Source organism: Pistacia vera, unplaced genomic scaffold, assembly GCF_008641045.1.
Source record: "Pistacia vera cultivar Batoury unplaced genomic scaffold, PisVer_v2 Contig25, whole genome shotgun sequence".
Classification (NCBI taxonomy): domain Eukaryota; kingdom Viridiplantae; phylum Streptophyta; class Magnoliopsida; order Sapindales; family Anacardiaceae; genus Pistacia; species Pistacia vera.
In genome coordinates this window covers 867,191-891,735 of record NW_022196057.1, presented here as the reverse complement: position 1 = coordinate 891,735, position 24,545 = coordinate 867,191, and the positions used below count along the sequence as shown (strand labels likewise).

The following is a 24,545-nucleotide window of genomic DNA, read 5'->3' as shown; positions in this document are numbered from 1 at the left end:
ATATGTTCTCCATCTTTGTTGCTGAAAGCCTGAAACTTGAAACTTGGCCACTACATGCCAGCACTATCTGTGTTGTTAAAGTGGCCCATATAAGACTCAAGGTATTTTATTTAATAAAAAACCAAAAGGTCAGCATAGCCCAATATAATAAGCCGATCATCCTTCACGTGTCAAGTAATTAAATAATAAAAAATGGATTGTCTTGTGTATATGGCTCAATGCTCAAATGTTCAGCACTAAAGTTCAAACTCGAAGTTCAGAGAGAGAGAATGAGTGGAGAAGGGAAGGTGGTTTGTGTCACAGGAGCTTCAGGTTTCATAGCTTCATGGTTAGTTAAGCTGTTACTTGAGCATGGTTACACTGTCAAATCTACTGTTCGTGACCCAAGTCAGTCTCTCTCTCTCTCTCTCTCTCTCTCTCTCTCTCTTTTGACTCTTAAATTGAATCTCTCCAAGTTCTGGTACTGGGTTTAGTAGTTTTACTAATTAGATTGTGATTTGATTATGTGGATGCTAACTGCTGGCCTTCACATGACACTGAAAACGACACTAAGCAACGTCAAGAAAAAATTTCTGGAGTTTTATCATGTATACCTAGAGAAGAAAATTAAAATTGTTAATCTGGGTCATTTAGGTGATAAAAAATTATGGGATCGTTAGTTTAGTTGGTTAGATCGGTTGAGATTATACTGAAGTCTTAACTCATACTAGATTTTAGAGATTCGATTGATTACAGAGTTTCATTAAAAACAAAAAACAAAAAGGTTTAAAGAAAATGGGGATCAAGGATTCCTGGGAATTCCCCTTTCGTTAACTTGTTCTACTTACATATGTATGCCGCAGATGATCCTAATATAAAGCACTTGTATACACTTGATGGAGCCACAGAAAGACTTCATATCTTCAAGGCAAACCTGATGGAAGAAGGATCTTTTGATTCTGCAATTGATGGATGTGAAGGTGTTTTTCATACAGCCTCCCCTGTATTTCTTTCAACAAATGACCCACAGGTTTCTCCCACATACTTCTTTTTTCCTTCTTTCTTTGTAAATTTGCAATGTTCTCTCATCAATTTACATCAACACAAAGAAATTTAAGCATGCTTCAATGGTTTTGCTCCTGATTCTTGCTTAATGCATGTAATCTTGTTCAGCCATTTGATTAGTGGTAGAGTTATTCTATTTCTGTTTTGTGCAAATTATTAGATTTTGATGGTACAGTTCAGTTACTGTCTGCATAATAGCTACTTTAACATTTTCTCTCCCATATTTCAGGCAGAATTGATTGATCCTGCAGTTAAGGGAACACTTAATGTGCTTAGGTCATGTGCAAAAGTTCAGTCTGTCAAGAGAGTCGTTATAACTTCTTCAACGGCTTCAGTTTTTTTCAATGAAAGACCTCTTACCCCTGATGTGGTGGCTGACGAGACTTGGTTTTCAGATCCAGATTTTTGCAAGAAATCAAAGGTGTGTAAATAAATGTTCTAACTTCTGCATACTTCAGACTTTCTTACGACACACTTTTTGCATCATCTTTTTGTTCAATTTAGGCTAATCTAATTTGATTTTATTCCAGAACTGGTATGCACTTTCAAAGACCTTAGCAGAAGAGGCTGCTCGGAAATTTGCAAAAGATAATGGAATTGACTTGGTTACATTACATCCAGGATTTGTAATTGGTCCCTCCTTACATTCAAAGCTTAATTTGTCTTTGGAGGTGATTCTGAACATCATAAAGGGTAATAATCAGCAACCCTTGAGGATTATGAACATGCTATATCTTCGTACATAAATTTCTAATTTTCATGAAATCTTCCCATATTTGTGTTTAGAGGCCTACATTTTCCTTATTATATATCTAAAATTACACTTTGTCTTTTCATATTTTCAAGTAAAGGTAACCTTCCTGTGAATCATGACACAGATATCATGTTGCCACAATTAAAGTTACAGAGTGGTCGAGTTGTTTTCTGCAGGAAGATCTTGCTGTCCTGTTTTCAAGTATACATTATTGCTGAAGTGATTATCTCAATGCAGGAGTTGACACATTCCCTAGACCTTACCGATTTGTTGATGTTAGAGATGTTGCGTATGCACATGTTCAAGCTCTCGAGGTTCCCACCGCCAGTGGCAGATATTTGTTAGTTGGAAAAGTTACACAACGTTGCAAGGTTCTGAAGATTCTACAAGAACATTATCCAACTCTGCACCTCCCAGAAAAGTAAGTTCAAGTTTAGGATGTGCAAACCATTATAGTTTGGAATTAGTAATCTTAATTACTTATAATATGGTAATTTGCAAGGACTATAATTTTAAGACTTCTATATTTGTTTACTTATGGCAGATTCAAAGCTGCAGACTGTGAGCCAAATTACCAGATTTCTAAGGACAGGACAAAGAGTTTAGGAATCAACTTTATGCCTCTGGAGGTGACTTTTAGGGACACTGTTGAAAGCTTAAAGGAAAAAGGCTTCCTTAATTTTTGAAATGCTCCAAAAGGAACTAATGAAAAGCATTTCAAAGGAATTGTATCCATTTTTATTCAATTATAGAAATGAGGGCCAGTTGAATATTCATAAGGGATAAACTATTACAAACCCATTTGGTTACGTGGAGAACCTCTCAAATTAAAGTTTTTATGTATCCATTTTTATCTAATATGCCACATTCTTCAACCCTTTTTGAGGAGTTTTATGACTGTTCATAGTTTTACTTTTACACCAAAGAAGCCCATCTTAATTTATTTTGATTCGATACTAGAAGTATATCAATATTTCTCCAATAACCAAATGCTTTTGTCTGTAAATACTGCATATTTGATTCCATCCATTAATTTATTTCTTTCATATGAGTTCAGTCAATAAACTTACGTAGTGTGGCAAATCGTTAGACTGTTATGGTATATATATGTGGTTGAGTTCTATTCTCTTTTGAGCTAGTTTTTGAAAGTGAGTTATATCCGAACTATATTTTTTGGGAGCAACTGGCATAATTTTTTATCGAGATTCAAAGCAAATTGCCCAAAGGTTACAAATTGGGCAAATCGAAATTTTAATTATCTTGCTACTTGTTTCATAGCAAATGACTAACAGCAACAGGGAACAACCAGTAGCAGCTGCAACATTCACGTAACTGACAATCCCCACTCTCCCAGCAGCAAGACAATAAGACATTTTGAAATCTTAGAGGATACTAAATTATGACTTGTTTCTAGTCAAATTTGAAGGATTTTATTCTTAATGAAACTTACAGAATTAAAAACAAGGATTCAAACTTCAAAGCAAATTTGTTGGAATGTGAACACTTTTTGGTAATTGATGAAGAAAAGGCAAGGAAGAAGAAAAAGCAAACAAGAAGAAAAGAGCATTTAAGTTTTAGGCAAATTTTTAGTTTAAGAGTTTGTAATTGAGAATAATAGTTTTCCTATTTATTGTAAGATAAATAAGGGAAGTAGAATTGGTTTAGGAGAATGAAGTTAAATTAAAGGAGTTATATTAGGAATAGAAATATAAATCCTATATAAATCCTAGTAGAATAAAAATGCCCTATTTTAACTATAAATAGGGGAGTTAGAACCAATTCAAAGTTATGAGAGAGGGAAGTAAAGAAAGAGAGAATGTGAGGATACAAAGGGTTTTAATATAAGGGTACTCAGGGGTATTAAACACCATAGGAACAACATATTCGGTTGAAGAATTAGAGGGTCCAACATTCGCTTATAATGAAGGTTGATAGTGTGATGAAACACTTGTATCGTATTCATATTATTATAGTGAAAACTCTATCGTCTGTGGATGTAGGCAAGTTATACCGAACCATGTAAAATAACGTGTGCCTTTATATGTGTTGTTATTGTTGTTCTTTATTTTATTTTTTACTCCTCCGATTTTCAACATGGTATAAGAGCATATTCAGGTTTTCAACATGGTATCAGAGCAGATTTTGATTTTCAACATGGTATCAGAGCAGATTCTGATTTCCAACATGGTATCAGAGTAATTGGTTGTATTGCCATCAGATTTTCAACATGGTATCAGAACTTATTTTCTTAAGGGACCTACAGGGGAAGAGGCCTATGGAAGATGAAGCGAAAATTGCAGGGTGATGGTCTACAAGAATGTTGGCGACAGGATTGATGAGAGAAAGCCATCGAGACTCCAACCAAGGGTGGAGAGAAGAAGCCACTAAGGGTGTTGGAGAGAAGAAACCAACAGTGGGCTGAAGAAGAAGAAGCCAATGGTAGGCTAAAGTTGTAGAAAAAAGGAGCAGTAAGAGAATGAAGAATAAGCCTAGAAGATTAATTACCAAAAAGGTTCAAGGAGGAGTGTTGGAATGTGAACACTTTTTGGTAATTGAAAAAGAAAAGGCAAACAAGAAGAAAATAGAATTTAAGTTTTAGGCAAATTTTTAGTTTAAGAATTTTTAATTGAGAATAATTTTTTTTTTTTTTTTCTATTGTAAGATAAATAAAGGAAGTAGAATTGGTTTAGGAGAATGAAGTTAAATTAGAGGAGTTCTATTAAGAATAAGAATATGAATCCTAGTAGAATAAGAATGTTCTATTTTACCTATAAATAGGAGAGTTAGAACCAATTCAAGCTTATGAGAGAGGGAAGTAAAGAAAGAGAGAATGTGAGGATACAAAGAGTTTCAATGTAAGGGTATCAAAGGGTATTAAACACCATAGGAACAAGTTATTAGGCTGAAGAATTAGAGGGTCCAACGATTGCTTATAATGAAGGTTGATGGTGTGATGACACTTGTATCGTATTCATGTTATTATTGTGAAAATCCTCTTATCCGTGGATGTAAGCAAATTATGTCGAACCACGTAAAATAGACACTGAAATTTTACACCGAATTTTTCTACCGAAGGACATGGCAACCAGTCAGATACGACTACGTTGGAGTCTTTCGTGAATGAACGGTCGTCCAAGATTTATGGATGTCTGCCCATATTTAATGGACTCTCGTCCAAAAAATTTTAAAAGAAAAACTAATAGATGCCCATCCATCTTATATGGATGGGTGTCTATTTACTATGGACGGATGTCCATATAAGATGGAAGCCTATCCAAAAAAATTTACATTCAATGGACATACTTCCCTTTTAGATGGACACCTGTCCATTGTTTAATTTAAAAAAATTTTACATTCAATAAGCTTCATTAAATTTTTGTCCATACCCAAATTTTAGTTTAATAAAGAATTTTCTTTAAAATTTTCAATTAGAATGTTTAAAAATTTAGGCCTCCCAAAACAGGTTTCATATCTCTCTTGCATTTTGTTTATAAATGAAAAAAAAAATTGAAAATTAAAAAAAAAAATTGAGAATGGACGCCAGTTTTCATTTCTCTCTTGCATTTTGTTTATAAATGAAAAAAAAAAATTGAAAATTAAAAAAAAATATTTAAGAATGGACGCCATGCCAATCCACTCATTTGGAAAGGCGTCTATTATATATGGACGCCCATCCAAATGAGTGGACTGGCGTCCATACTTTTACTTAAAATCAAATTTTTTTTTCTTTTATTTCATCTAAATATTTTATACTTTAAAAATAAATATCATCTGAAATTATATGGATGTCCGTCCATATAATATGGATGCCCGTCCATAGTAAAAGGACTTCCGTCCATAATATATGGACGAGAGTCCATAACTATGGACAGTCGTCCTCATAAGAGGACGGGCGTTCATAAACAATTTAGATCAAATTTTTTTAGTTTTGACTATGAACGGACATCCATTCTAGGTGGACAGCCGTCCATATAATATGGACGGGAGTCCATTTCAAATGAACAGTCGTCCAATAACAATGGACGGTCGTCCATATTTGATGGACGACCTTTCATTCGTGGAATATTTGTTAACGTGATACGTGACTCGTCTGATTCAGTGGACACGTCATTCTGTGTAAAAATTTGGTGCAAAGTGTCGGTGTCCATAGCATTTTTCTTTAATGTAAGGGTATCAAGGGGTATTAAACACCATAAGAACAAGATATTGGGCTGAAGAATTAGAGCGTCCAACAATTGCTTATAATGAAGGTTGATGGTGTGATGACACTTGTATCGTATTCATGTTATTATAGTGAAAATCCTCTTATTTGTGGATGTAGACAAATTATGTCGAACCATGTAAAATATCGTGTGTTTTATATGTGTTCTTATTGCTATTCTTTATTTTATCTTTTATCGTCCGATTTTCAACATGGTATCAAAGCAACCTGTTGTATTAATGTTAGATTCTCAACAAAATTGTCTTCCATGTATAGTAACTGAAACCTGTAAGTTGGCCATTTACTTACATGCCATAATGATATCTATGCATTACGATTTGTAGTCTGAAAGTGTATAATGTAAGACATGCACCACGTGTTACAATTCATCTGTCACTCATAGCCATACTTGGTATTTGATTAAATATCAGATTTGATTCATCGTATTTAGCTGTAAGCCTACACTAGAAAAGCCGAGTTTCTTGCAGCTTGACACAATTTCACAGAGAGATGGAGAGAATGAGTGGAGAAGGGAAGGTGGTGTGTGTGACTGGAGCTTCAGGTTTCATAGCTTCATGGTTGGTTAAGCTTTTACTTGAACGTAATTACACTGTCAAAGCTACTGTTCGTGACCCAAGTCAGTCTCTCTCTTTCTCACTTTAGCTTATATATGGATGCTTCTTACTTTAATTTGTACGTCTCCAAGTTCTAGCTCCGGGTTCATTATTGGTGGTTAATTTTGCTGATTAGACTGCGATTAGAAAGAATGGTCAAAGTGTCAATTTTCGCATTACAAAATTGTTAATATATTTCTCAAATAAGTAGACATATTCTAGTTGAAAGACGATCGAATAAAATGCAAAACAAACAATATCTATTAAGTTGAACCCAAACTATTAAAATTGGGTGTCTAAACAAACTTGCAACCAGATCGTGTGTGCCACTATAAGGTTAGTGATGTACAAGCCTAGACTAAAATTAAACATCTTGGATTTATTCAACTAAGTATATTTGAACGAATGATAGTTACATGAAACTGAAAACAAATCCATAAAATCATGAGACTATGACCTAATCTGGGTCATCATTAGTTCTAGAAATGTAACTATAGACTCAGCAGTTAACTGCTTGTACTTACATGTGCCACAGATGATCCTAAGATAAAGCATTTGCATGAACTTGATGGAACTAAAGAAAGACTTCATATCTTCAAGGCAAACTTATTGGAAGAAGGGTCTTTTGATTCTGCAGTTGATGGATGTGAAGGTGTTTTCCATACAGCATCCCCTGTAACTTTCTCAGCCAATGACCCACAGGTTTTATCACAGACACTTCATTTTTTTATTTTATTTTTATCTTGTCAATTTAAATCAACACAAAGAAAGTCAAGTATGCTACTAGTATAGTTCAATATAAATGTCTACATACTAGCTACTTCCAACTTCTTTTCTCTCATATTTCAGGCAGAATTGATTGATTCGGCGGTGAAGGGAACACTCAATGTTCTTAGGTCATGTGCAAAAGTTCAGTCTGTCAAGAGAGTAGTAGTAACATCTTCTATAGCTTCAATTTTGTTCAATGGAAATCCTCTGACCCCTGATGTGGTGGTGGATGAGACTTGGTTTTCAAGTACAGCTTTGTGCAGGGAGTTAAAAGTACATTAATGTTCTAATTTCTTGATTCACTGAACTTCTTTTTCTCTTTCATTATGGTTAGTCTAATTTTGAATTTCTTCCAGAACTGGTATCTGGTTTCAAAGACCCTAGCTGAAGAGGCTTCTTGGAAATTTGCAAAAGAGAATGGGATAGACTTGGTTACATTACATCCAGGATTGGTGATCGGTCCCTTCTTACACTCAACTGTTAATCTGTCTCTGGAGGTGATTCTGGACATCACAAATGGTAATCATTTTTTAAGCAAATTTATAATTTTCATCAAGTGCTAGCTCATAAAAAGTAGTGACCATACTCCTTTCCAGTTTATGCTACTTAAACTGCTATTCGACTAAGTGATTAGGCCGTATACTGCATACTCCTTCTCAGTTTATGCTACTTCAACTGATATTCGATTAAGTAATTAGGCCGTATACTGCAAAAATAGTAAAATCAAATATTTGTTTGTAACAAATGGGCTTAATTAGAACTCATCCCCAAAAACTAGCTCAAGGGAGGAGCGAGTCCAACCATATATATACACCATAAGAACCTACCAACTTGGCGATGCTGGACAAATTCAACTTCTAACACCCTCTCTTACATTCTGCATCCACGGCCAAGGTCCAAACCCATCATGACCTCAAACAAATGGGGCTATAATACCATAATAAAGGAGTTAGGGTAGAACTCACTCCCAAAAGCTAACTCAAGGGAGGAGGGAGTCTAACCACATATAACACCCGACCACCTTGATGATGTAAGACAAATTCAACTTCTAACAATTTGAATGCAGGAGCTCAAACATATCCTGGCCCTTATAGAATTGTTGATGTTAGAGATGTTGCATTTGCACATATTCAAGCTCTTGAGGTTCCCGAGGCTAGCGGTAGATATTTGTTAGTTGGAAGGGTTACACAATTTTGTGAGATTCTGAAGATTTTGCATGAGCATTACCCTACTCTGCAACTTCCAGAAAAGTATGGTTTAGTATTTTTGCCTTTCTATTCAGTTACTTTGATACCACGCATTTCAATCATGTTGGTTCCATTAAAACTTACACCTCACAAGTTTTAAGTTATTCATGGCAGATTGGAAGCTGCGAAGTATGAGCCAACATACCAGATTTCCCAGGAGAGAGCAAAGAGTTTGGGCATCAATTTTATGCCTTGGGAGGTGAGTCTTAGGGACACTGTGGAATGCTTCAAGGAGAAAGGCTTTTTCAATGTCTAAAAAGTTACTGAAAGAAGCAGCGAAACGCATTGCAAAGAAATTGTGCACATTTCTGATCAACCAGACAAACGGAAGCCAATTAAATGAGAAACCTGAATTATATAAAGATCATTTAGTTACGAGCACAACCTCTTAAATAAAGATTCTGATGTATCCATTCTATAGTTTTCTTTCCTCAAGCCATTTATCAATCACTAAAGATCAAAATCACTAACTTTCGCAAGTACTTGCAGGAATTATGATCAAGATTCAGGACTGTTTAGACAGTGAAATACTGAAAATAAGATGAATGTGACAAGATGTCATAATAAAATCTGATTTGGCTTGGTCAAAGAGGGTTACAATGATTTTATAGAAAGACTTGTTTCCAATAAAAATTTGAAGTTTTTTTAGTAAAAAAAGATGAAGCATTGAATACCAGTTTGAAAGTAAAATCTATTCAATCTTCTTTAACTGATATATGCAAGTTGGCCACTACTGTCACCATGATCCAATGCGGTTACAATTGAACTCTAAAACTGTCCCTTGTTGAAACTCGTGTATAATGTGGAGTATTTATTTTAATAAATAATAAAGTAAATGCTTTCCATTTAAGTCCATTTTTACACCAGAGAAATCAATCTCCACCTTGACAAAAATTCACAGAGAAAGAATGAGTGGAGAAGGGAAGGTGGTTTGTGTAACAGGAGCTTCAGGTTTCATAGCATCATGGTTAGTGAAGCTGTTACTTGAACATGGCTACACTGTCAAAGCCACCGTTCGCAACCCAAGTCAGTTGCTCTCTTGCCTCTTTGTATAGTTAACTTACTAATGAAGAAAAAATAAAAAGTTTTCATTTTGATTTGTTTCTTCTTTATGTGCTTGGTCAGTGTTGGTTTCTCTCTTTGGACTAAATTTGGGTGTGATTAGTTTTATCAATGTAATTTAAGGTCAGCAGTTAAGTACTGATTCTATTCACATGTGCTGTGCCACAGATGACCCTAAGATAAAACACTTACATGAACTTGATGGAGCTAAAGAAAGACTTCATTTGTTCAAGGCAAATTTGTTAGAAGAAGGATCTTTTGATTCTGCAGTTGATGGCTGTGTAGGTGTTTTCCATACAGCATCCCCTGTAATTTTGTCAGCCAGTGACCCTCAGGTTTATCACATATACTACTTGATCCCCTTTTTTTCCCTTCTGAATATAAATCAACAAAAAGAAATTCAACATGTATCTTTTTTATTAACAGATATGATTAGATTCTGATAGTATATTTTCATTTCTGCATAGAGTATGGTATCTACTTTCAACTTTTTTTCTGGCATATTTCAGGAAAAATTGATTGATCCTGCAGTGAAGGGAACACTTAATGTTCTAAGGACATGTGCAAAAGTTCAGTCTGTCAAAAGGGTAGTTATAACATCTCTATAGCGTCAGTTTTATTCAATGGAAACCCTTTGACCCTGATGTGGTAGTGGATGAACTTGGTTTTCAAATCCAGCTTTTGTCAAGGAATCAGGTACATAAATATTCCATTTCTTGATACTTATGTATTTCAAACAATAATTATTGATATGAGAATTAATATTACGTATTCCAAACATATCTTAAAATTCTCATCTCTAGTGATATGAATAGTCTCTCCATAACTCCTACATGTAGTAGACATCAACATTTCCTAGTGATAAATATATTATGAATTGTATCTGAAAAAGTCCTAACATGTAGAAAGATCTCTAGACCCTCTAATTTGTTTTCTTCCAGTACTGGTATCATCTTTCCAAGACCTTAGCAGAAGAGGCAGCTTGGAGATTTGCAAAAGAGAATGGGATTGACTTGATTACATTACATCCGGGATTGGTTATCGGTCCCTTGTTACAGTCATCACTTAATTTCTCTGTGGAGGTGATTTTGAACCTTTTCAATGGTAATAATCAGCAACCATTTGAGTATTATGAATATCATTATTTTTATTTTTTATGTAAATTTCTAATTTATCCTTGAGTGAAGTAATTAGACAGCAGACACACACAAAAGTGAATGTTAAATAGCCAAACAAAAATGCTTTTTTGTATTAGTTTAACGTGAAACTGACATCAAACTGCCGCATTTTCTACTAAGGTAGGATTTCTGTTCCTTGTTGCCTAATCCATTTCAACGAAGAGTGAAGATCTTGCTGGTCTCTTCTCATTCAACAAATGGCTTTACCATAACATAAATTTCGCTAAAGTAATTGTGGTCATTTGAATGCAGGAGCTCAATCATACCCTAGCCCTTACAGACTTGTTGATGTTAGAGATGTTGCATATGCACATATTCAAGCTCTTGAGGTGTGGATTGTTGAAGCTTTATATTAACCAAAGGACCCCATATATTTGTTTCTGAGGCCTTCTAAAGTTGTTTACACTGTATCTAAGTGGTTGAGCTTGTTTATTGAATGCAGGAGCTCAAACATATCCTGGCCCTTACAGACTTGTTGACGTTAGAGATGTTGCATTTGCACATATTCAAGCGCTTGAGGTACCCGCAGCTAGCGGTAGATATTTGTTAATTGGAAGAGTTACACAACTTTGCGAGATTCTGAAGATTCTGCATGAGCATTACCCTACTTTGCACCTTCCAGAAAAGTATGTTGACTCTTATTGTCTTTTTATTCAGTTACTTGGATACAAAATTCTGTTCGTCCTTTGGTCTGAGTAGGGCAATAAAAGAACAGATTACAATACAAGCTCTTCATGCTTGATTCCCTGAACTGAGTCACAAGTTTGAATATACTTATGCAGATTTGAAGCTGCAAAGCATGAGACAACATATCAGATTTCTCAAGAGAGAGCAAAGAGTTTGGGTATCAATTTTATGCCTTGGGAAACTAGTCTTAGAGACACTGTGGAATGCTTCAAGAAGAAAGGCTTCCTCAATGTCTAAGAAGCTACAGAAAAAAGTGATGAAAAGAACTGCAAATAAATTGTGTCCATTCCTGATCGATTAAAGAAACAAAGGCTAGTTAAATTCTAAAACCGAGCTGTATAAAAATCATTTACTTATCTGCATAATCTCTCAAATCAAGATTATTATGTATCTATTTTGCCGTTCACTGTACTCTGCAATACAATACATATAATGACTAGCTAGTAACAGTTGCAAACCACTACTGGGTGGTCTGATAGTAAAAAAGTAAAATGGTTCAACATAAATTTCTGAATTCGAGTCCCCTCAAACACTAATAGGGATGACCACTGAAGAGATTTATCCTGCCGATAACTTCAAAACCCCAAGAGATTAATTGAGGTACGCACTACCTGACCAGACACCTTGGTAAATAAAAAATAAAGATTTTTTAAAAAAGTTGCGAAATTCACATGCAAACAAGTACTTAAGATGTACCAAAGCTCTGTCTACCTAACTGAGAATATGCGAGACATAATCAGATATTTGGTAAGGAGTGTACGTGTCACTTTTCACTTTGTGAAACTTCAGGGTATATATTTAATATTTCTGTGCTTAAAGTCTTCCATTTGAGGCACTAACGGGGCCACCCGATGCAATTAAGTGACTACTCATTGTTCTAATTTCACTTTAACAAATATATAAATGGATTCATTGTGCTTGACTCTATTCACACCAGAGAACTCGATCTCTACCTTGACAAAAAATTCCCATAGACTTAGAGACAATGAGTGGAGAAGGGAAATTGGTGTGTGTTACAGGAGCTTCAGGTTACATAGCTTCATGGTTAGTGAAGCTGTTGCTTGAACGTGGTTACACCGTCACTCTGTCTCTCACTTCAGCTTTTCTATATTTGGATGATTTTGACTTTTTAAGTTCTATGTCTCCAAGTTTTACTTCTGGGTTTAGTAGTTTTACTGGTAAGGTTGCTGTTAGATCATAAAGTAGTCAACAATACATATGTGTTATCCTTTTGTTGCTTTTGTTTTACTCAAGTGGCTTTGACATGGCACACACACTGATATTGAACACCATCAAGAAGAAAGCTTCTAGTTTGATTAATTACTAAAACTACCCATCAACTTGTTCTAATTTACATTTGCAACAGATGATCCTAAGATAAAGCACTTACATGAACTTGATGGAGCTAAAGAAAGACTTCATTTGTTGAAGGCAAACTTGTTAGAAGAAGGATCTTTTGATTCTGCAGTTGATGGCTGTGAAGGTGTTTTCCATACAGCTTCCCCTGTATTTGTTTCAACCAATGACCCTCAGGTTATGATTATCCCATATATTTATTTTTTCAATATAGTTCAATAAAAAACTTTCTGCTTACTAATACCAACTGCTTCTTTCTTATATACTGCAGGCAGATTTTATTGATCCTGCAGTAAAGGGAACACTTAATGTTCTTAGTTCATGCATAAAAGTTCAGTCTGTCAAGAGAGTTGTTGTAACAGCTTCTCTAGCTTCAATTGCATTCAATGGAAAACCTCTGACCCCTGATGTGGTGGTTGATGAGACTTGGTTTTCAGATCCAGCTTTTTGCAAGGAGTCAAAGGTGTGTAAAGTTTCTAATTTCTTGATACTTATATGTCTTTCACACTAATTTTCTTTATTTCAGATTTTAAGCATTATACTCTTCAATGAACTTCTCTTTAGCATCTCATACAAGCTATCTACCTATTGTAATCCATTCAGAAAATCTCTTTCCCACATCTGAAAAATGACAATCACTGAATATTTTCTAGGGACAGGCCTTTTCTCATAAAATGCATTTTTTTTGGTAATCATCTTGGCTCATCTTTTTTATTTTCTTCCAGTACTGGTATCATCTTTCCAAGACCTTAGCAGAAGAGGCAGCTTGGAGATTTGCAAAAGAGAATGGGATTGACTTGATTACATTACATCCGGGATTGGTTATCGGTCCTTTGTTACAGTCATCACTTAATTTCTCTGTGGAGGTGATTTTGAACCTTTTCAATGGTAATAATCAGCAACCATTTGAGTATTATGAATATCATTATTTTTATTTTTTATGTAAATTTCTAATTTATCCTTGAGTGAAGTAATTAGACAGCAGACACACACAAAAGTGAATGTTAAATAGCCAAACAAAAATGCTTTTTTGTATTAGTTTAACGTGAAACTGACATCAAACTGCCGCATTTTCTACTAAGGTAGGATTTCTGTTCCTTGTTGCCTAATCCATTTCAACGAAGAGTGAAGATCTTGCTGGTCTCTTCTCATTCAACAAATGGCTTTACCATGACATAAATTTCGCTAAAGTAATTGTGGTCATTTGAATGCAGGAGCTCAATCATGCCCTAGCCCTTACAGACTTGTTGATGTTAGAGATGTTGCATATGCACATATTCAAGCTCTTGAGGTTCCCACAGCTAGTGGCAGGTATTTGTTGGTTGGTAGAGTTACACAACTTTCTGAGATTCTGAAGGTTTTGCGCCAACATTGCCCTACTTTCACCCTTCGAGAAAAGTATGTTTCAATATAATTTCCTTGAATGATATGAATTTCCGCGTTATTTTGGAACTCATAAGTTTTAGTATACTTATTTTAGATTCAAAGCCGTGAAGTATGAGCCATCATTCCAGGTTAATAATGAGAGAGCCATGAGTTTGGGCATCAACTTTACGCCTTGGGACGTAAGTGTGCAGGACACTCTGGAAAGCTTGAAGGAGAAAGGTTTTCTCAAGTTCTAAGAAGCTACTGAAAGGAAGTGATGAAAAGTATTGTGAAAAAGTGTCAATTGAAACCTGAGTTGTATATCATTTTCTTTAGTAGCTCGACAAACTAAATCTTGCCACCCCCGTTAGCCTCACCAATTGCCGGCAAAATCCGGTTGCTACCGCCGCCAGTTTTTTTTCCAATTTTCGGTCAATTTACTCACCAGAGATCAATTTCGTCACCACGATTGCATTCACCGAAACTTTCTCTTCAAAAACCCTAGTATCCCAACCTTCAATTGTTCACCAATCATCATCCCAAATTCTAAGGTTTTGGGTGAATAGGAAAAATGTAAACTCGATCTGATGAAGTTTCGAGTCTCTGTTCAATTGGTTAAACCGGTCAGGCCGAGCCAGGTTTAAAAGCAATGGTAAAAACTTTAGGAGATATCACAAAACTCCAAATTGTAATATGAAAAATATGTAATGATGTGCTCCAAACTTTGTTTCAGTCAAATGATTATGTTTCCATGAGAGTGACAGCAGAGTTGAATGAATATAAAAATTTAGGATTTAGGAATGGTCGGTGGCTTCTGCAATTGAATTTCTATAAAATCTACATCAGCTGACCCCAAAATATTTCATTTCTTCAATCATATAATATGAACAAATATATTGTCAGCCCACCCCCCTACCATTTCTCATGTTTATTGTAATGCCATATAGTCATAAGCAGAAAAGATTTATTTATTTAGTAATTCTATCTGTCCATCATAAACATCTTTATAACTTGNAGACTTGTTGATGTTAGAGATGTTGCATATGCACATATTCAAGCTCTTGAGGTTCCCACAGCTAGTGGAAGATATTTGTTGGTCGGCAGAGTTACACAACTTTCTGAGGTTCTGAAGGTTTTGCACCAACATTGCCCTACTTTCACCCTTCCAGAAAAGTATGTTTCAATATAATTTCCTTGAATGATATGAATTTCCGCGTTATTTTGGAACTCACAAGTTTTAGTATAATTATTTTAGATTCAAAGCTGTGAAGTATGAGCCATCATTCCAGGTTAATAATGAGAGAGCCAAGAGTTTGGGCATCAACTTTACGCCTTGGGACGTAAGTGTGCAGGACACTGTGGAAAGCTTGAAGGAGAAAGGTTTTCTCAAGTTCTAAGAAGCTACTGAAAGGAAGTGATGAAAGTATCGTGAAAAAGTGTCAACACACGACTGGTGGGATTTCTTCATCAATAAGAATATTGTACAGATGTTGTTACTTGTAAATGAAAGTTGAGATCAATATTCTAAAACAATGTTAAGTTGTTGCTTGATGTAAAAACCAATGTTTTAAAACCCAACCCAGAGTGAACTCAACAAAGTTGTTGGGTTCTAGGTTGATCGGTTTGACCAGCGGTCAAACCAGTTTAAAAAAGCTTTTAAAATTTAGTAAATACACCCCTAAAAATTCCTTAAGTCTCTATAAGTTTAAAATTTTGCAAACACACCCTAAATATAAATCGATCGATGACTAGTTGACGGCATTGACACCCCAAATGCAACCCCAATTGTCCCTTGAGCCCATTCCCCTAAAAATCTAAACAAGATCGGCCAAATCTCACTGATGCCAGCGTCGACATTTCAAGCCAGATCTCATTGATGTCGGCGTCGACAACCTTCCCCATCACCCCGAAAATACTCTCCTCTTCCTCTAGACCAAAGCCCACTTCATGCCACCCCTATTAGCCTCATCAATCGCCGGCAAAATCTAGCTGCCACCGCCGCCAGTTTTTTCCAATTTTCGATCGATTTACTTACCAGAAATCAACTTCGTCACCACCATTACACTCACTGGAACTTTCTCTTCAAAAACCCTAGTATCCCAGCCTTCAATTGTTCACCAATCATCATCCCAAATTCTAAGGTTTTGGGTGAATATGAAAAATGTAAACCTGGTCTGATGAAGTTTCAGGTCTTTGTTCAACTGGTTAAACCGGCCCAACCGGGCCAGGTTTCAAAGCAATGGTAAAAACTTTAGGAGATATCATAGAACTCCAAATTGTAATATGAAAAATATTTAATGATGTGCTCCAAATTTTGTTTCAGTCAAATGATTATGTTTCCATGAGAGTGACAGCAGAGTTGAATGAATATAAAAAATTAGGATTCAGGAATGATCGGTGGCTTCTGCAATTGAATTTCTATAAAATCTAATTTTTTTTTTTTTTTTTTTTTTTTATAAACGTCTAAACTAGAATTAGTTAAGTTGGCATTATCACATTTCACTAGGAGATTACTCGGGTTGGTCCATAAGGACATGCTCCTATATTTTAATTTATCCTCAAATTTGTCTTGTTCAACCTTTATATTCTATAATAATTACAACATGTTATATTCTCATAATTAAAATCAAAATGATAAATTTTGACCCATACAATTAATTATTTTTTAATTATTCAATCTTGTACTTATAATTATGATATAAACGCATTTAGTTTTGGGTTTTAAGTAGAGGTGGGATAATCCGGTTAACCGAACCGGATTAGCAAAACCGAACCGGTTATTCGGTTTAGAGAAAATGCAAACCGAAAACCGGACTAGTTTCGGTTACCGCTTAACCGGTTTTCAAATTAATCCCTAAAAGTCTTCAATGTTTCATTTAAGTCCCTAAATTCAAATATTTATTATTTTATATATAATTTCATACTATTTTTCTCTTTTATTTTGGTAATATTGTTGTATTCTTTGTATGAAAAATACATTAAATTACTTATTAATAAACTCAAATACGCATTCCTCAATAGTCAATACTCATTAATAAACTCAAATACATAACATAAATTTAACCACATTTTCAATTACACATTACTCAATTATAAATACTCATTAGTAAACTCAAATACAAAAATAAATTTAACCACATTTTCACAACCTCGTACTTCAGTTGCTTCTCCTCGGCATCATTGAGCACTGCTTTGATCATTGTAAACTTTCTCTTCCACTGCTTCAACTCTGAAATGGCAAGTTCTCACCTTGTTTAATAAATTCTAATTTCCACCCTTAAATTAATAGACAATTGATTAATATAACAGTATAAGGTAGAATGATCATTCTAAATTAAATATTCAAACTAAAAATGACCAGCCACCAGAACCATCCCATGCAGCCATACAATTAGTTAAGTTGGCATTATCACATTTCACTAGGAGAATACTCGGGTTGGTCCATAAGGACATGCTCCTATATTTTAATTTATCCTCAAGTTTGTCTTGTTCAACCTTTATATTCTGTAATAATTACAAAATGTTATATTCTCATAATTAAAGTCAAAATGATAAATTTTGACACATACAATTAATTATTTTTTAATTATTCAATCTTGTACATAGAATTATGATATAAACGCATTTAGCTTTGGGTTTTAAGTAGAGGTGGGATAATCTGGTTAACCGAACCGGATTAGCAAAACCAAAAACCAAACCAGTTATTCGGTTTAGAGAAAATACAAACCGAAAACTGGATCGGTTTTGGTTACCGGTTAACCGGTCTTCAAATTAATCCCTAAAAATCTTCAATGTTTTATTTAAGTCTCTAAATTCAAATATTTATTATTTTATATATAATTTCATACTATTTTTCCCTTCTATTTTGGTATTATTGTTGTATTCTTTGTATGAAAAATACATTAAATTACTTATTAATAAATTCAAATACACTTATTTATTTATTAGCATGCATGATGACCAAATTGTGATTAAATGATCTCAACTCATCAAATATATAATGCATGCGAAGGTCTGTGAGAAACCGTTTTATCTTTCTTCAGTTAAAGTTAACGGGCGCCTGGTGGAAAACTATCTTTTTGAAACTTGGAGGGAGTGAAAGTGTCTGTTTCGCCAAACCTTGGGTGGGAAAAGGTCGTTCTCCCTTATACATACATAGGAAGCGTTGACTCGATGGCATTCGTTGTGTCCCGGCCACATAGAAGAGGAATGAGACCATATCGCGTGGACTTGGAGGAGCTGAATTGGTCCTCATTGTGTAATAATAAAAGGATGAGTATCAAGAGAAATATATTTATAATTGCAGCTGCAAAATATGGGTTTTCGTGGAGTGGCTTTCCAACTCATGTTGGCGGAAATGCTACTGACAGCAACACTAGTATCCTCTCTATCCAAGCCTGGCTGTGATGCTCTCTGTGGAGACCTTGAAATCCCATATCCATTCGGCACAAGCCTTAATTGTTCCCTAAATAAAGATTTTCTGATCGCTTGCAACCATTCTTCCACTCCTCCCAAAGCACTTTATAGGAATGAATCAGATATTCCTGTTACCAAAGTTAACATAACCACCGGTCAACTACACATCAGCAGCTTCATATCACGAAGGTGCCATCCTAGTACGAAGGCCAATTCGCCCTGGTACAACTTGCCTGACTTCCTCACCGTCTCTAACACAGAAAACAAGTTCACAGTTATCGGCTGTAACAGTTATGCTTACATTCGAGGTCATATCGATGATCGCAATTATAAAACCGGGTGCATTTCGTTATGTGAGAATATTAGCTATGTGGACGAGGGATCTTGCACAGGCACGGGGTGTTGCCAGATAGATATTCCTAAAGGGCTAAAAAGAATCAATTATACTGCATATAGCTTTAACAATGTGAGTCAGACAAATATTCCGGACATCAGACGATGCACCTATGCGTTTGTTGCTGAACAAAGCAAGTTCAAATTCAAACCCAGTTATATTTTTGATAATTTAACAGAAAACTTTCCTATGGTGCTTGATTGGGCTATAACTGGGAATGCCAAATGTGAAGAATGCAAAGAAAACACAGAGTGTGAAACTACAGAGGACGGTTCCAGGTATCGCTGCAAGTGCAAAACGGGTTACGAAGGGAATCCATACCTTTCCAATAGTTGCCAAGGTACATTAATTAACATTATTCACTACTTTGATGTTCGTATTTTTTTTCTTTTTTAAATAAAACATAAAATTCCTCTGTTTAGTTTACTTTTACACCATACTTTTCTTCCATTGATTTGCAGACATTAATGAATGCGACTATCCAGATCTCCATAAGTGTACAGAGAGTCAATCATGTATAAATAACGATGGGAGTTATACATGCAGTTGCCGGGAGGGGTACGAGCGAGATGAAATAAACGGTTGGGAAGGTTGTAATCCCATCCCGCCCAATGAATTTCCAGTCGTCAAGGTCGCTATGGGTAAGTTTATTAAAGTAAACGACTTTTTCCTACCCAAATAATGGCTTAATGAATTTTTCCACGCTTCTAAAATACCATTCTATTACCCAAATTAATATTTTGTTTCTGATTTCGATATCGTTGTGACCCTCACACTACCACCATTCTCTTTCCCGATCATCACTCACCAAAACTCCTCAAACCCTACTCCCGTCAATCACCGACAATTGAGGAGTTAGGGTTCGCGCAGTTGTCCCTCTCAAGTCAAATTCCGATCAATCTCAATCATCAAAATCCAACATTCCACTACCAAAAAACTCATCGGTCTCCCCTTTTCAAAAGCTTTAACATTCTGAACTGAGTTTAGTCTCTGTTCGCGGCCAGAATATAAATTTAGATAATAAAATAGTGTTTTAAAAGTCTGTGAATGAGAAAGTGTTATTAAACCATTATTTAGGTGAGAAAAGGTCCTTAACTCTATTAACTGTATTATTGAACTTTAGCTTGGCTGCTCCTTCGTTAACTTTGAACTGAAAGAGAAACTCTGCTCTAACTCTATTTGATTAAATTTGTGGACGATACATAAATCAGGTAGGAAGTTTTTATTCTTACAAATCTTAGAGCATCTATAAAATCAAAAGACTTCAAAGCCACTCTTTCGGAAATAGGGTATAGCTTCAATCGTTAAAACTAGTATACTTGATTAGTACTAGAACAGAGGAACGCGTTTGCTAGAATTTCCAAATGGCCACTTTGTTATGTGACAATCAGAATGAAATAATTAGCGTATCAGAAGGTGCTAATGTCTTCCAATATTTCAATTTTATTTCTCGTTTATCATCTCAATAGTATGGCATGACAGTTTCAAATGCTTCAAATGTAGGTGTTGGCATATTTTTTGTGGTTCTGCTTGTGAGTAGCACTTGGCTATACTTGGTTTTGAAGAAGAGAAAGCTCATCAAACTTAAAGAAAAGTTCTTTCAGCAAAATGATGGCTTTCTTTTACAGCAGCAACTCTCCAAACGAAGTGGATCTTCTGAAACAGCAAAAATCTTTACAGCAGAAGAACTCAAAAAAGCTACCAACAACTATGATGAGAGTAGAATCATTGGCCGGGGAGGTTTTGGCACAGTATATAAAGGTTTTTTAACAGATAATACCCCAGTTGCCATAAAAATGTCCAAAACAATAGATGAAAGCCAAATTGAGCAATTTGTTAATGAGGTGGTTGTGCTCTCACAAATCAACCATAGAAATGTGGTCAGGCTTTTGGGTTGTTGTTTGGAGACTGAAGTCCCTTTACTAGTTTACGAATTCGTGAGCAATGGCACCCTCTTTGAGCACATTCACGATAAAGACAAGGCACCCACCATTTCATGGGAAATACGTCTAAGAATAGCAGCAGAAACAGCAGGAGTGCTATCCTATTTGCACTCAGCTGCTGCTACTCCAATTATACATAGAGATGTCAAGTCCACCAATATACTTTTAGACCATAACTTCACAGCCAAAGTGTCTGATTTCGGAGCTTCAAAGTTGGTTCCAATTGATGAAACTCAATTATCCACAATGGTTCAGGGAACTCTTGGGTACTTAGACCCTGAATATTTGCATACTAGCCAATTGACTGAGAAAAGTGATGTGTACAGTTTTGGTGTTGTCCTTGCAGAGCTATTGACAGGAAAGAAGGCACTTTTGTTTGACAGGCCAGAGGAGCAGAGAAGCCTGGTTATGTATTTTCTTACTTCATTGCAAGAGGGTTGTTTATTTGAAATTCTGGAGAATTATATCGTGAACGATGGAAATGAAGAGCAGCTCAAGGAAGTGGCTGAGTTAGCAAAAATATGCTTAAAAGTGAAGGGAGAGGAGAGGCCTACAATGAGGGAAGTAGCAATGGAATTAGATGGATTAAGAATGATGCATAAACATTCGTGGGTTAATACAGAATTGAATCCAGAGGAGACAGAGCACTTGCTCCGCGATACCTCAGATGTTTATAAATGTGCCGATGGTAGCAGCACAAGTGCCGGGTATGACAGTATCAAAGACCATGTACTGGTGGTGTTCGACGATGGGAGATGATTATTGCTGCATGTTTTTAGTGATTCTGTGTCTTTTGCTGCGGACTTCAACATAACATTAGCAGGAACTGAATTTCCTTCTGTTAAAACTCCAATAGTTTGTCAATTGGTTTAGCAACTTGTCATCTGCAAGTCATGTTAAATTGTGATTATTGATTTTATAACTCCCCTGTATTACATATGAAATTCTGTCGTTCTGCTAAGTTTCTTTTACATAAACTGAGTAAAAAGAAACCTTGATACTACTATCCATCAATGTGTAACTTGACAATGTTACAGAAATGAATCTACTTAAGCAGAAAATTGTTAAAAGCATAGATTGTTTCCGGCAAATTGATAGAAGTCTTTCAACATAATGAATTATTTTCCAAAAACTTTATTAATTGACGTTGGAGAAGAAGTTGCGTAGCAAACTGAATATACTGTGCGTTTGGGCTACTTTTCAATCGGAAGGCCCGTAACTGACCCAGTCTCCTATCAAACGTTCCATGATGTCGGCTGTACTCTGAGCTCACGCGGAGAGGAAAGTAAAACGCCATGATACTGATGATCTACCTTAAATTTTTAACGTCAAAGTCTAAGCAGCAGCTTCAAAGAAAACCCCTCCCTCGAGAAAGTGATTATATGAATGAGATGTCATGTTGAGGAAGTGATAATATGAATGCGATGCTGGATGGGATAAATTCAGCACTTTGAGAATGTTTAAAATAATGTGGGAATGTATATGTTGAAGCAAATGATATTTTGCTGGAAACTTTTTGCATGGCTGGTTTGAAGGTTTGGCGCCAGTTTTTGAATTAAAGGGGCTGTCTGTCAAGTGATATTTATATATTGTTTAGGTGAAGACAGCCGGTGATTAAGGCAATAAAATCCCAATGCTATTTGTGTTTGTTAAGGGTAGTTCAAATTGTATCATTTTAAAGATTATTTATATGGTGTGAAGTGGTTGCAACAGTATTGTATGATGTCCATATATCTCTCTGTTTTGAATGAAAATACAGGGACTTTTGCAGTCAGTTTTTCTCTTCCGTTTTAGTTTTTTCTCTCTTGCACAAATAACCTTTTTTCAAAAAACTTCAGAACCTTGCAAAGCCAACAGTANCATTTGGTTTTGGGTTTTAAACGATTTAATTAAAAAGTAAATTGATGGTAATTAAAACTTATCTTATTCCAAATAAACTATTACATATTGGCCAAATGGTGATTAATTTATCTTCAGCGACTACAAACATATTGGTGGAACGTTGATTAAGTTGTCTTGTACAGCTAGCTAGCTACTAACATATTGGCCAAATGATTATTAAATTATCTTCCACCATTATTATCACACGGGTCAAAATGCCGATTAAATAGAATATGAAACATATATATATATTTTTTTTTTCAGTTCTGGACGTAAAATCAGCACGTTCTTATTTGACGATATGTACATATTTGAACAACCACAAAATAAGTAATTTAAAAAGATATGCATTTTATTATGGTGTTAATTAATGTTCTAAAAACCGGACCGGATCATTTGGTCAGACCGATTCGACCAGTAGCCAATGGCATCTCCGGTCCGGTATCCTCTGAAAACCGACATTTTCAATCAAACTGGATTGAGCCGTGGTTGGACCGTCGGAATAGTGTTGAATTAATTGAGGTTCAATCGTAACTCAATCTCGCCGGATGCCAGCATCGTTCAAGGGAAAAAACACAATCATTAGACTCAATGACATCTCTACAACAAAACCCAACCATTTTTAGTGGCCGTCGTCTAGCCTTCGTCGCTCGCCGTCCACCTATAGTTCACAAGACCGTCAGACTTCCTTCTTGATTCCGGCAAGTTTCGGTGCCGATGAAACTCCCTAACACCTCCATGAGATTCGCCTTTTAGGTATATATATATATATATATATATATAAGGCTAAAATTGAATCAGTCGTGTTGCAGTAGTGTCAAATGTGTAGACTTTCATAGATCATGCTTTCCGCCATCTTCAAACCTCTTAATGTCCAATTCAACAAGGTGACTTCTTCCATTTTCACCAGCTTCGCTTCTGCTCATATTTCCTCCTAGGTGTTGGGGTTCAGTTTACCAAACTCTTTGTGAAGCCTAAAGTTGATGTAAAACTTCCTCCAAATTACTTATTTTGGAATTTGGAAATTCCAGTCTCAGATGACAAAAGTAATACTTCAAAGAATTATTAATTAATATATAGTTGCAGGCATGATACCCGGGGTGAGCACGGGTAGCGGGTAGAACCGGAACCGAAATCGGAACCTACCCAGAACCTGCACTGTGCGGGTAGGTTCCGGTTCCAATTTTTTGGAACCGCTACTGTGCGGTTCCGGTTCCAGTTCTTGCATGTGGAGGAACCGGAACCGGAACTGGAACCTGTAAAAAGGGTACCTTGTTTGGAACCTGTAGGGGGTACCCAGTTTGGAACCTGTTTTGGAACCTGTTTGGAACCTGTTTTGGAACCTGCTTTGGAACCTGTTTTTAGAACCTATTTATAACCTATTTTGGAACCTGGACTATAATGAAATATTTGTGAAATGTAAATAATGGGGGAGTTTCTATTATTTTACATATAAAAAAATTTAAAATAGAAAAAGTTAAATTTTTGAATAACCTAATTAAATAAATATACGAATACAATTATACTTATTACATATAAATTACACCATATTAAAAGCGTTAATATATTATAATACATTAATATTAAAGTTTTGATCAATTAAGTGAATAATTGGAATTATGATCCAATTAAAAG

General features: G+C 35.5%; 3 protein-coding genes and 1 pseudogene across 3 annotated transcripts; all 4 read left to right on the top strand.

Moving 5' to 3' along the window:
* The first annotated feature begins 207 nt into the window (after positions 1-207).
* On the top strand, positions 208-8,884 carry LOC116132191 (dihydroflavonol 4-reductase-like). Its single transcript, XM_031417850.1, is given in 12 exon segments — positions 208-387; positions 843-1,009; positions 1,274-1,465; positions 1,575-1,737; positions 2,039-2,253; positions 2,365-2,427; positions 6,516-6,636; positions 7,149-7,315; positions 7,463-7,654; positions 7,738-7,900; positions 8,448-8,631; positions 8,743-8,884. Coding segments are annotated over 12 exon segments (1,938 nt in total). The 5' UTR covers positions 208-218.
* Positions 8,885-9,525: 641 nt separating this feature from the next.
* Positions 9,526-11,800, top strand: LOC116132194 (annotated as a pseudogene).
* Positions 11,801-12,493: 693 nt separating this feature from the next.
* On the top strand, positions 12,494-15,780 carry LOC116132234 (cinnamoyl-CoA reductase 1-like). The gene is made up of 8 exons (XM_031417884.1): positions 12,494-12,733; positions 12,922-13,088; positions 13,183-13,374; positions 13,637-13,799; positions 14,126-14,309; positions 14,392-14,526; positions 15,294-15,449; positions 15,532-15,780. The coding sequence occupies exons 1-8, from the start codon at positions 12,541-12,543 to the stop codon at positions 15,671-15,673; spliced, it is 1,332 nt and encodes a 443-aa protein (XP_031273744.1). The 5' UTR covers positions 12,494-12,540; the 3' UTR covers positions 15,674-15,780.
* A 2,811-nt stretch (positions 15,781-18,591) lies between these two features.
* On the top strand, positions 18,592-22,075 carry LOC116132233 (putative wall-associated receptor kinase-like 16). Its single transcript, XM_031417883.1, has 3 exons — positions 18,592-19,426; positions 19,548-19,727; positions 20,590-22,075. The coding sequence occupies exons 1-3, from the start codon at positions 18,592-18,594 to the stop codon at positions 21,786-21,788; spliced, it is 2,214 nt and encodes a 737-aa protein (XP_031273743.1). The 3' UTR covers positions 21,789-22,075.
* Positions 22,076-24,545: the final 2,470 nt, after the last annotated feature.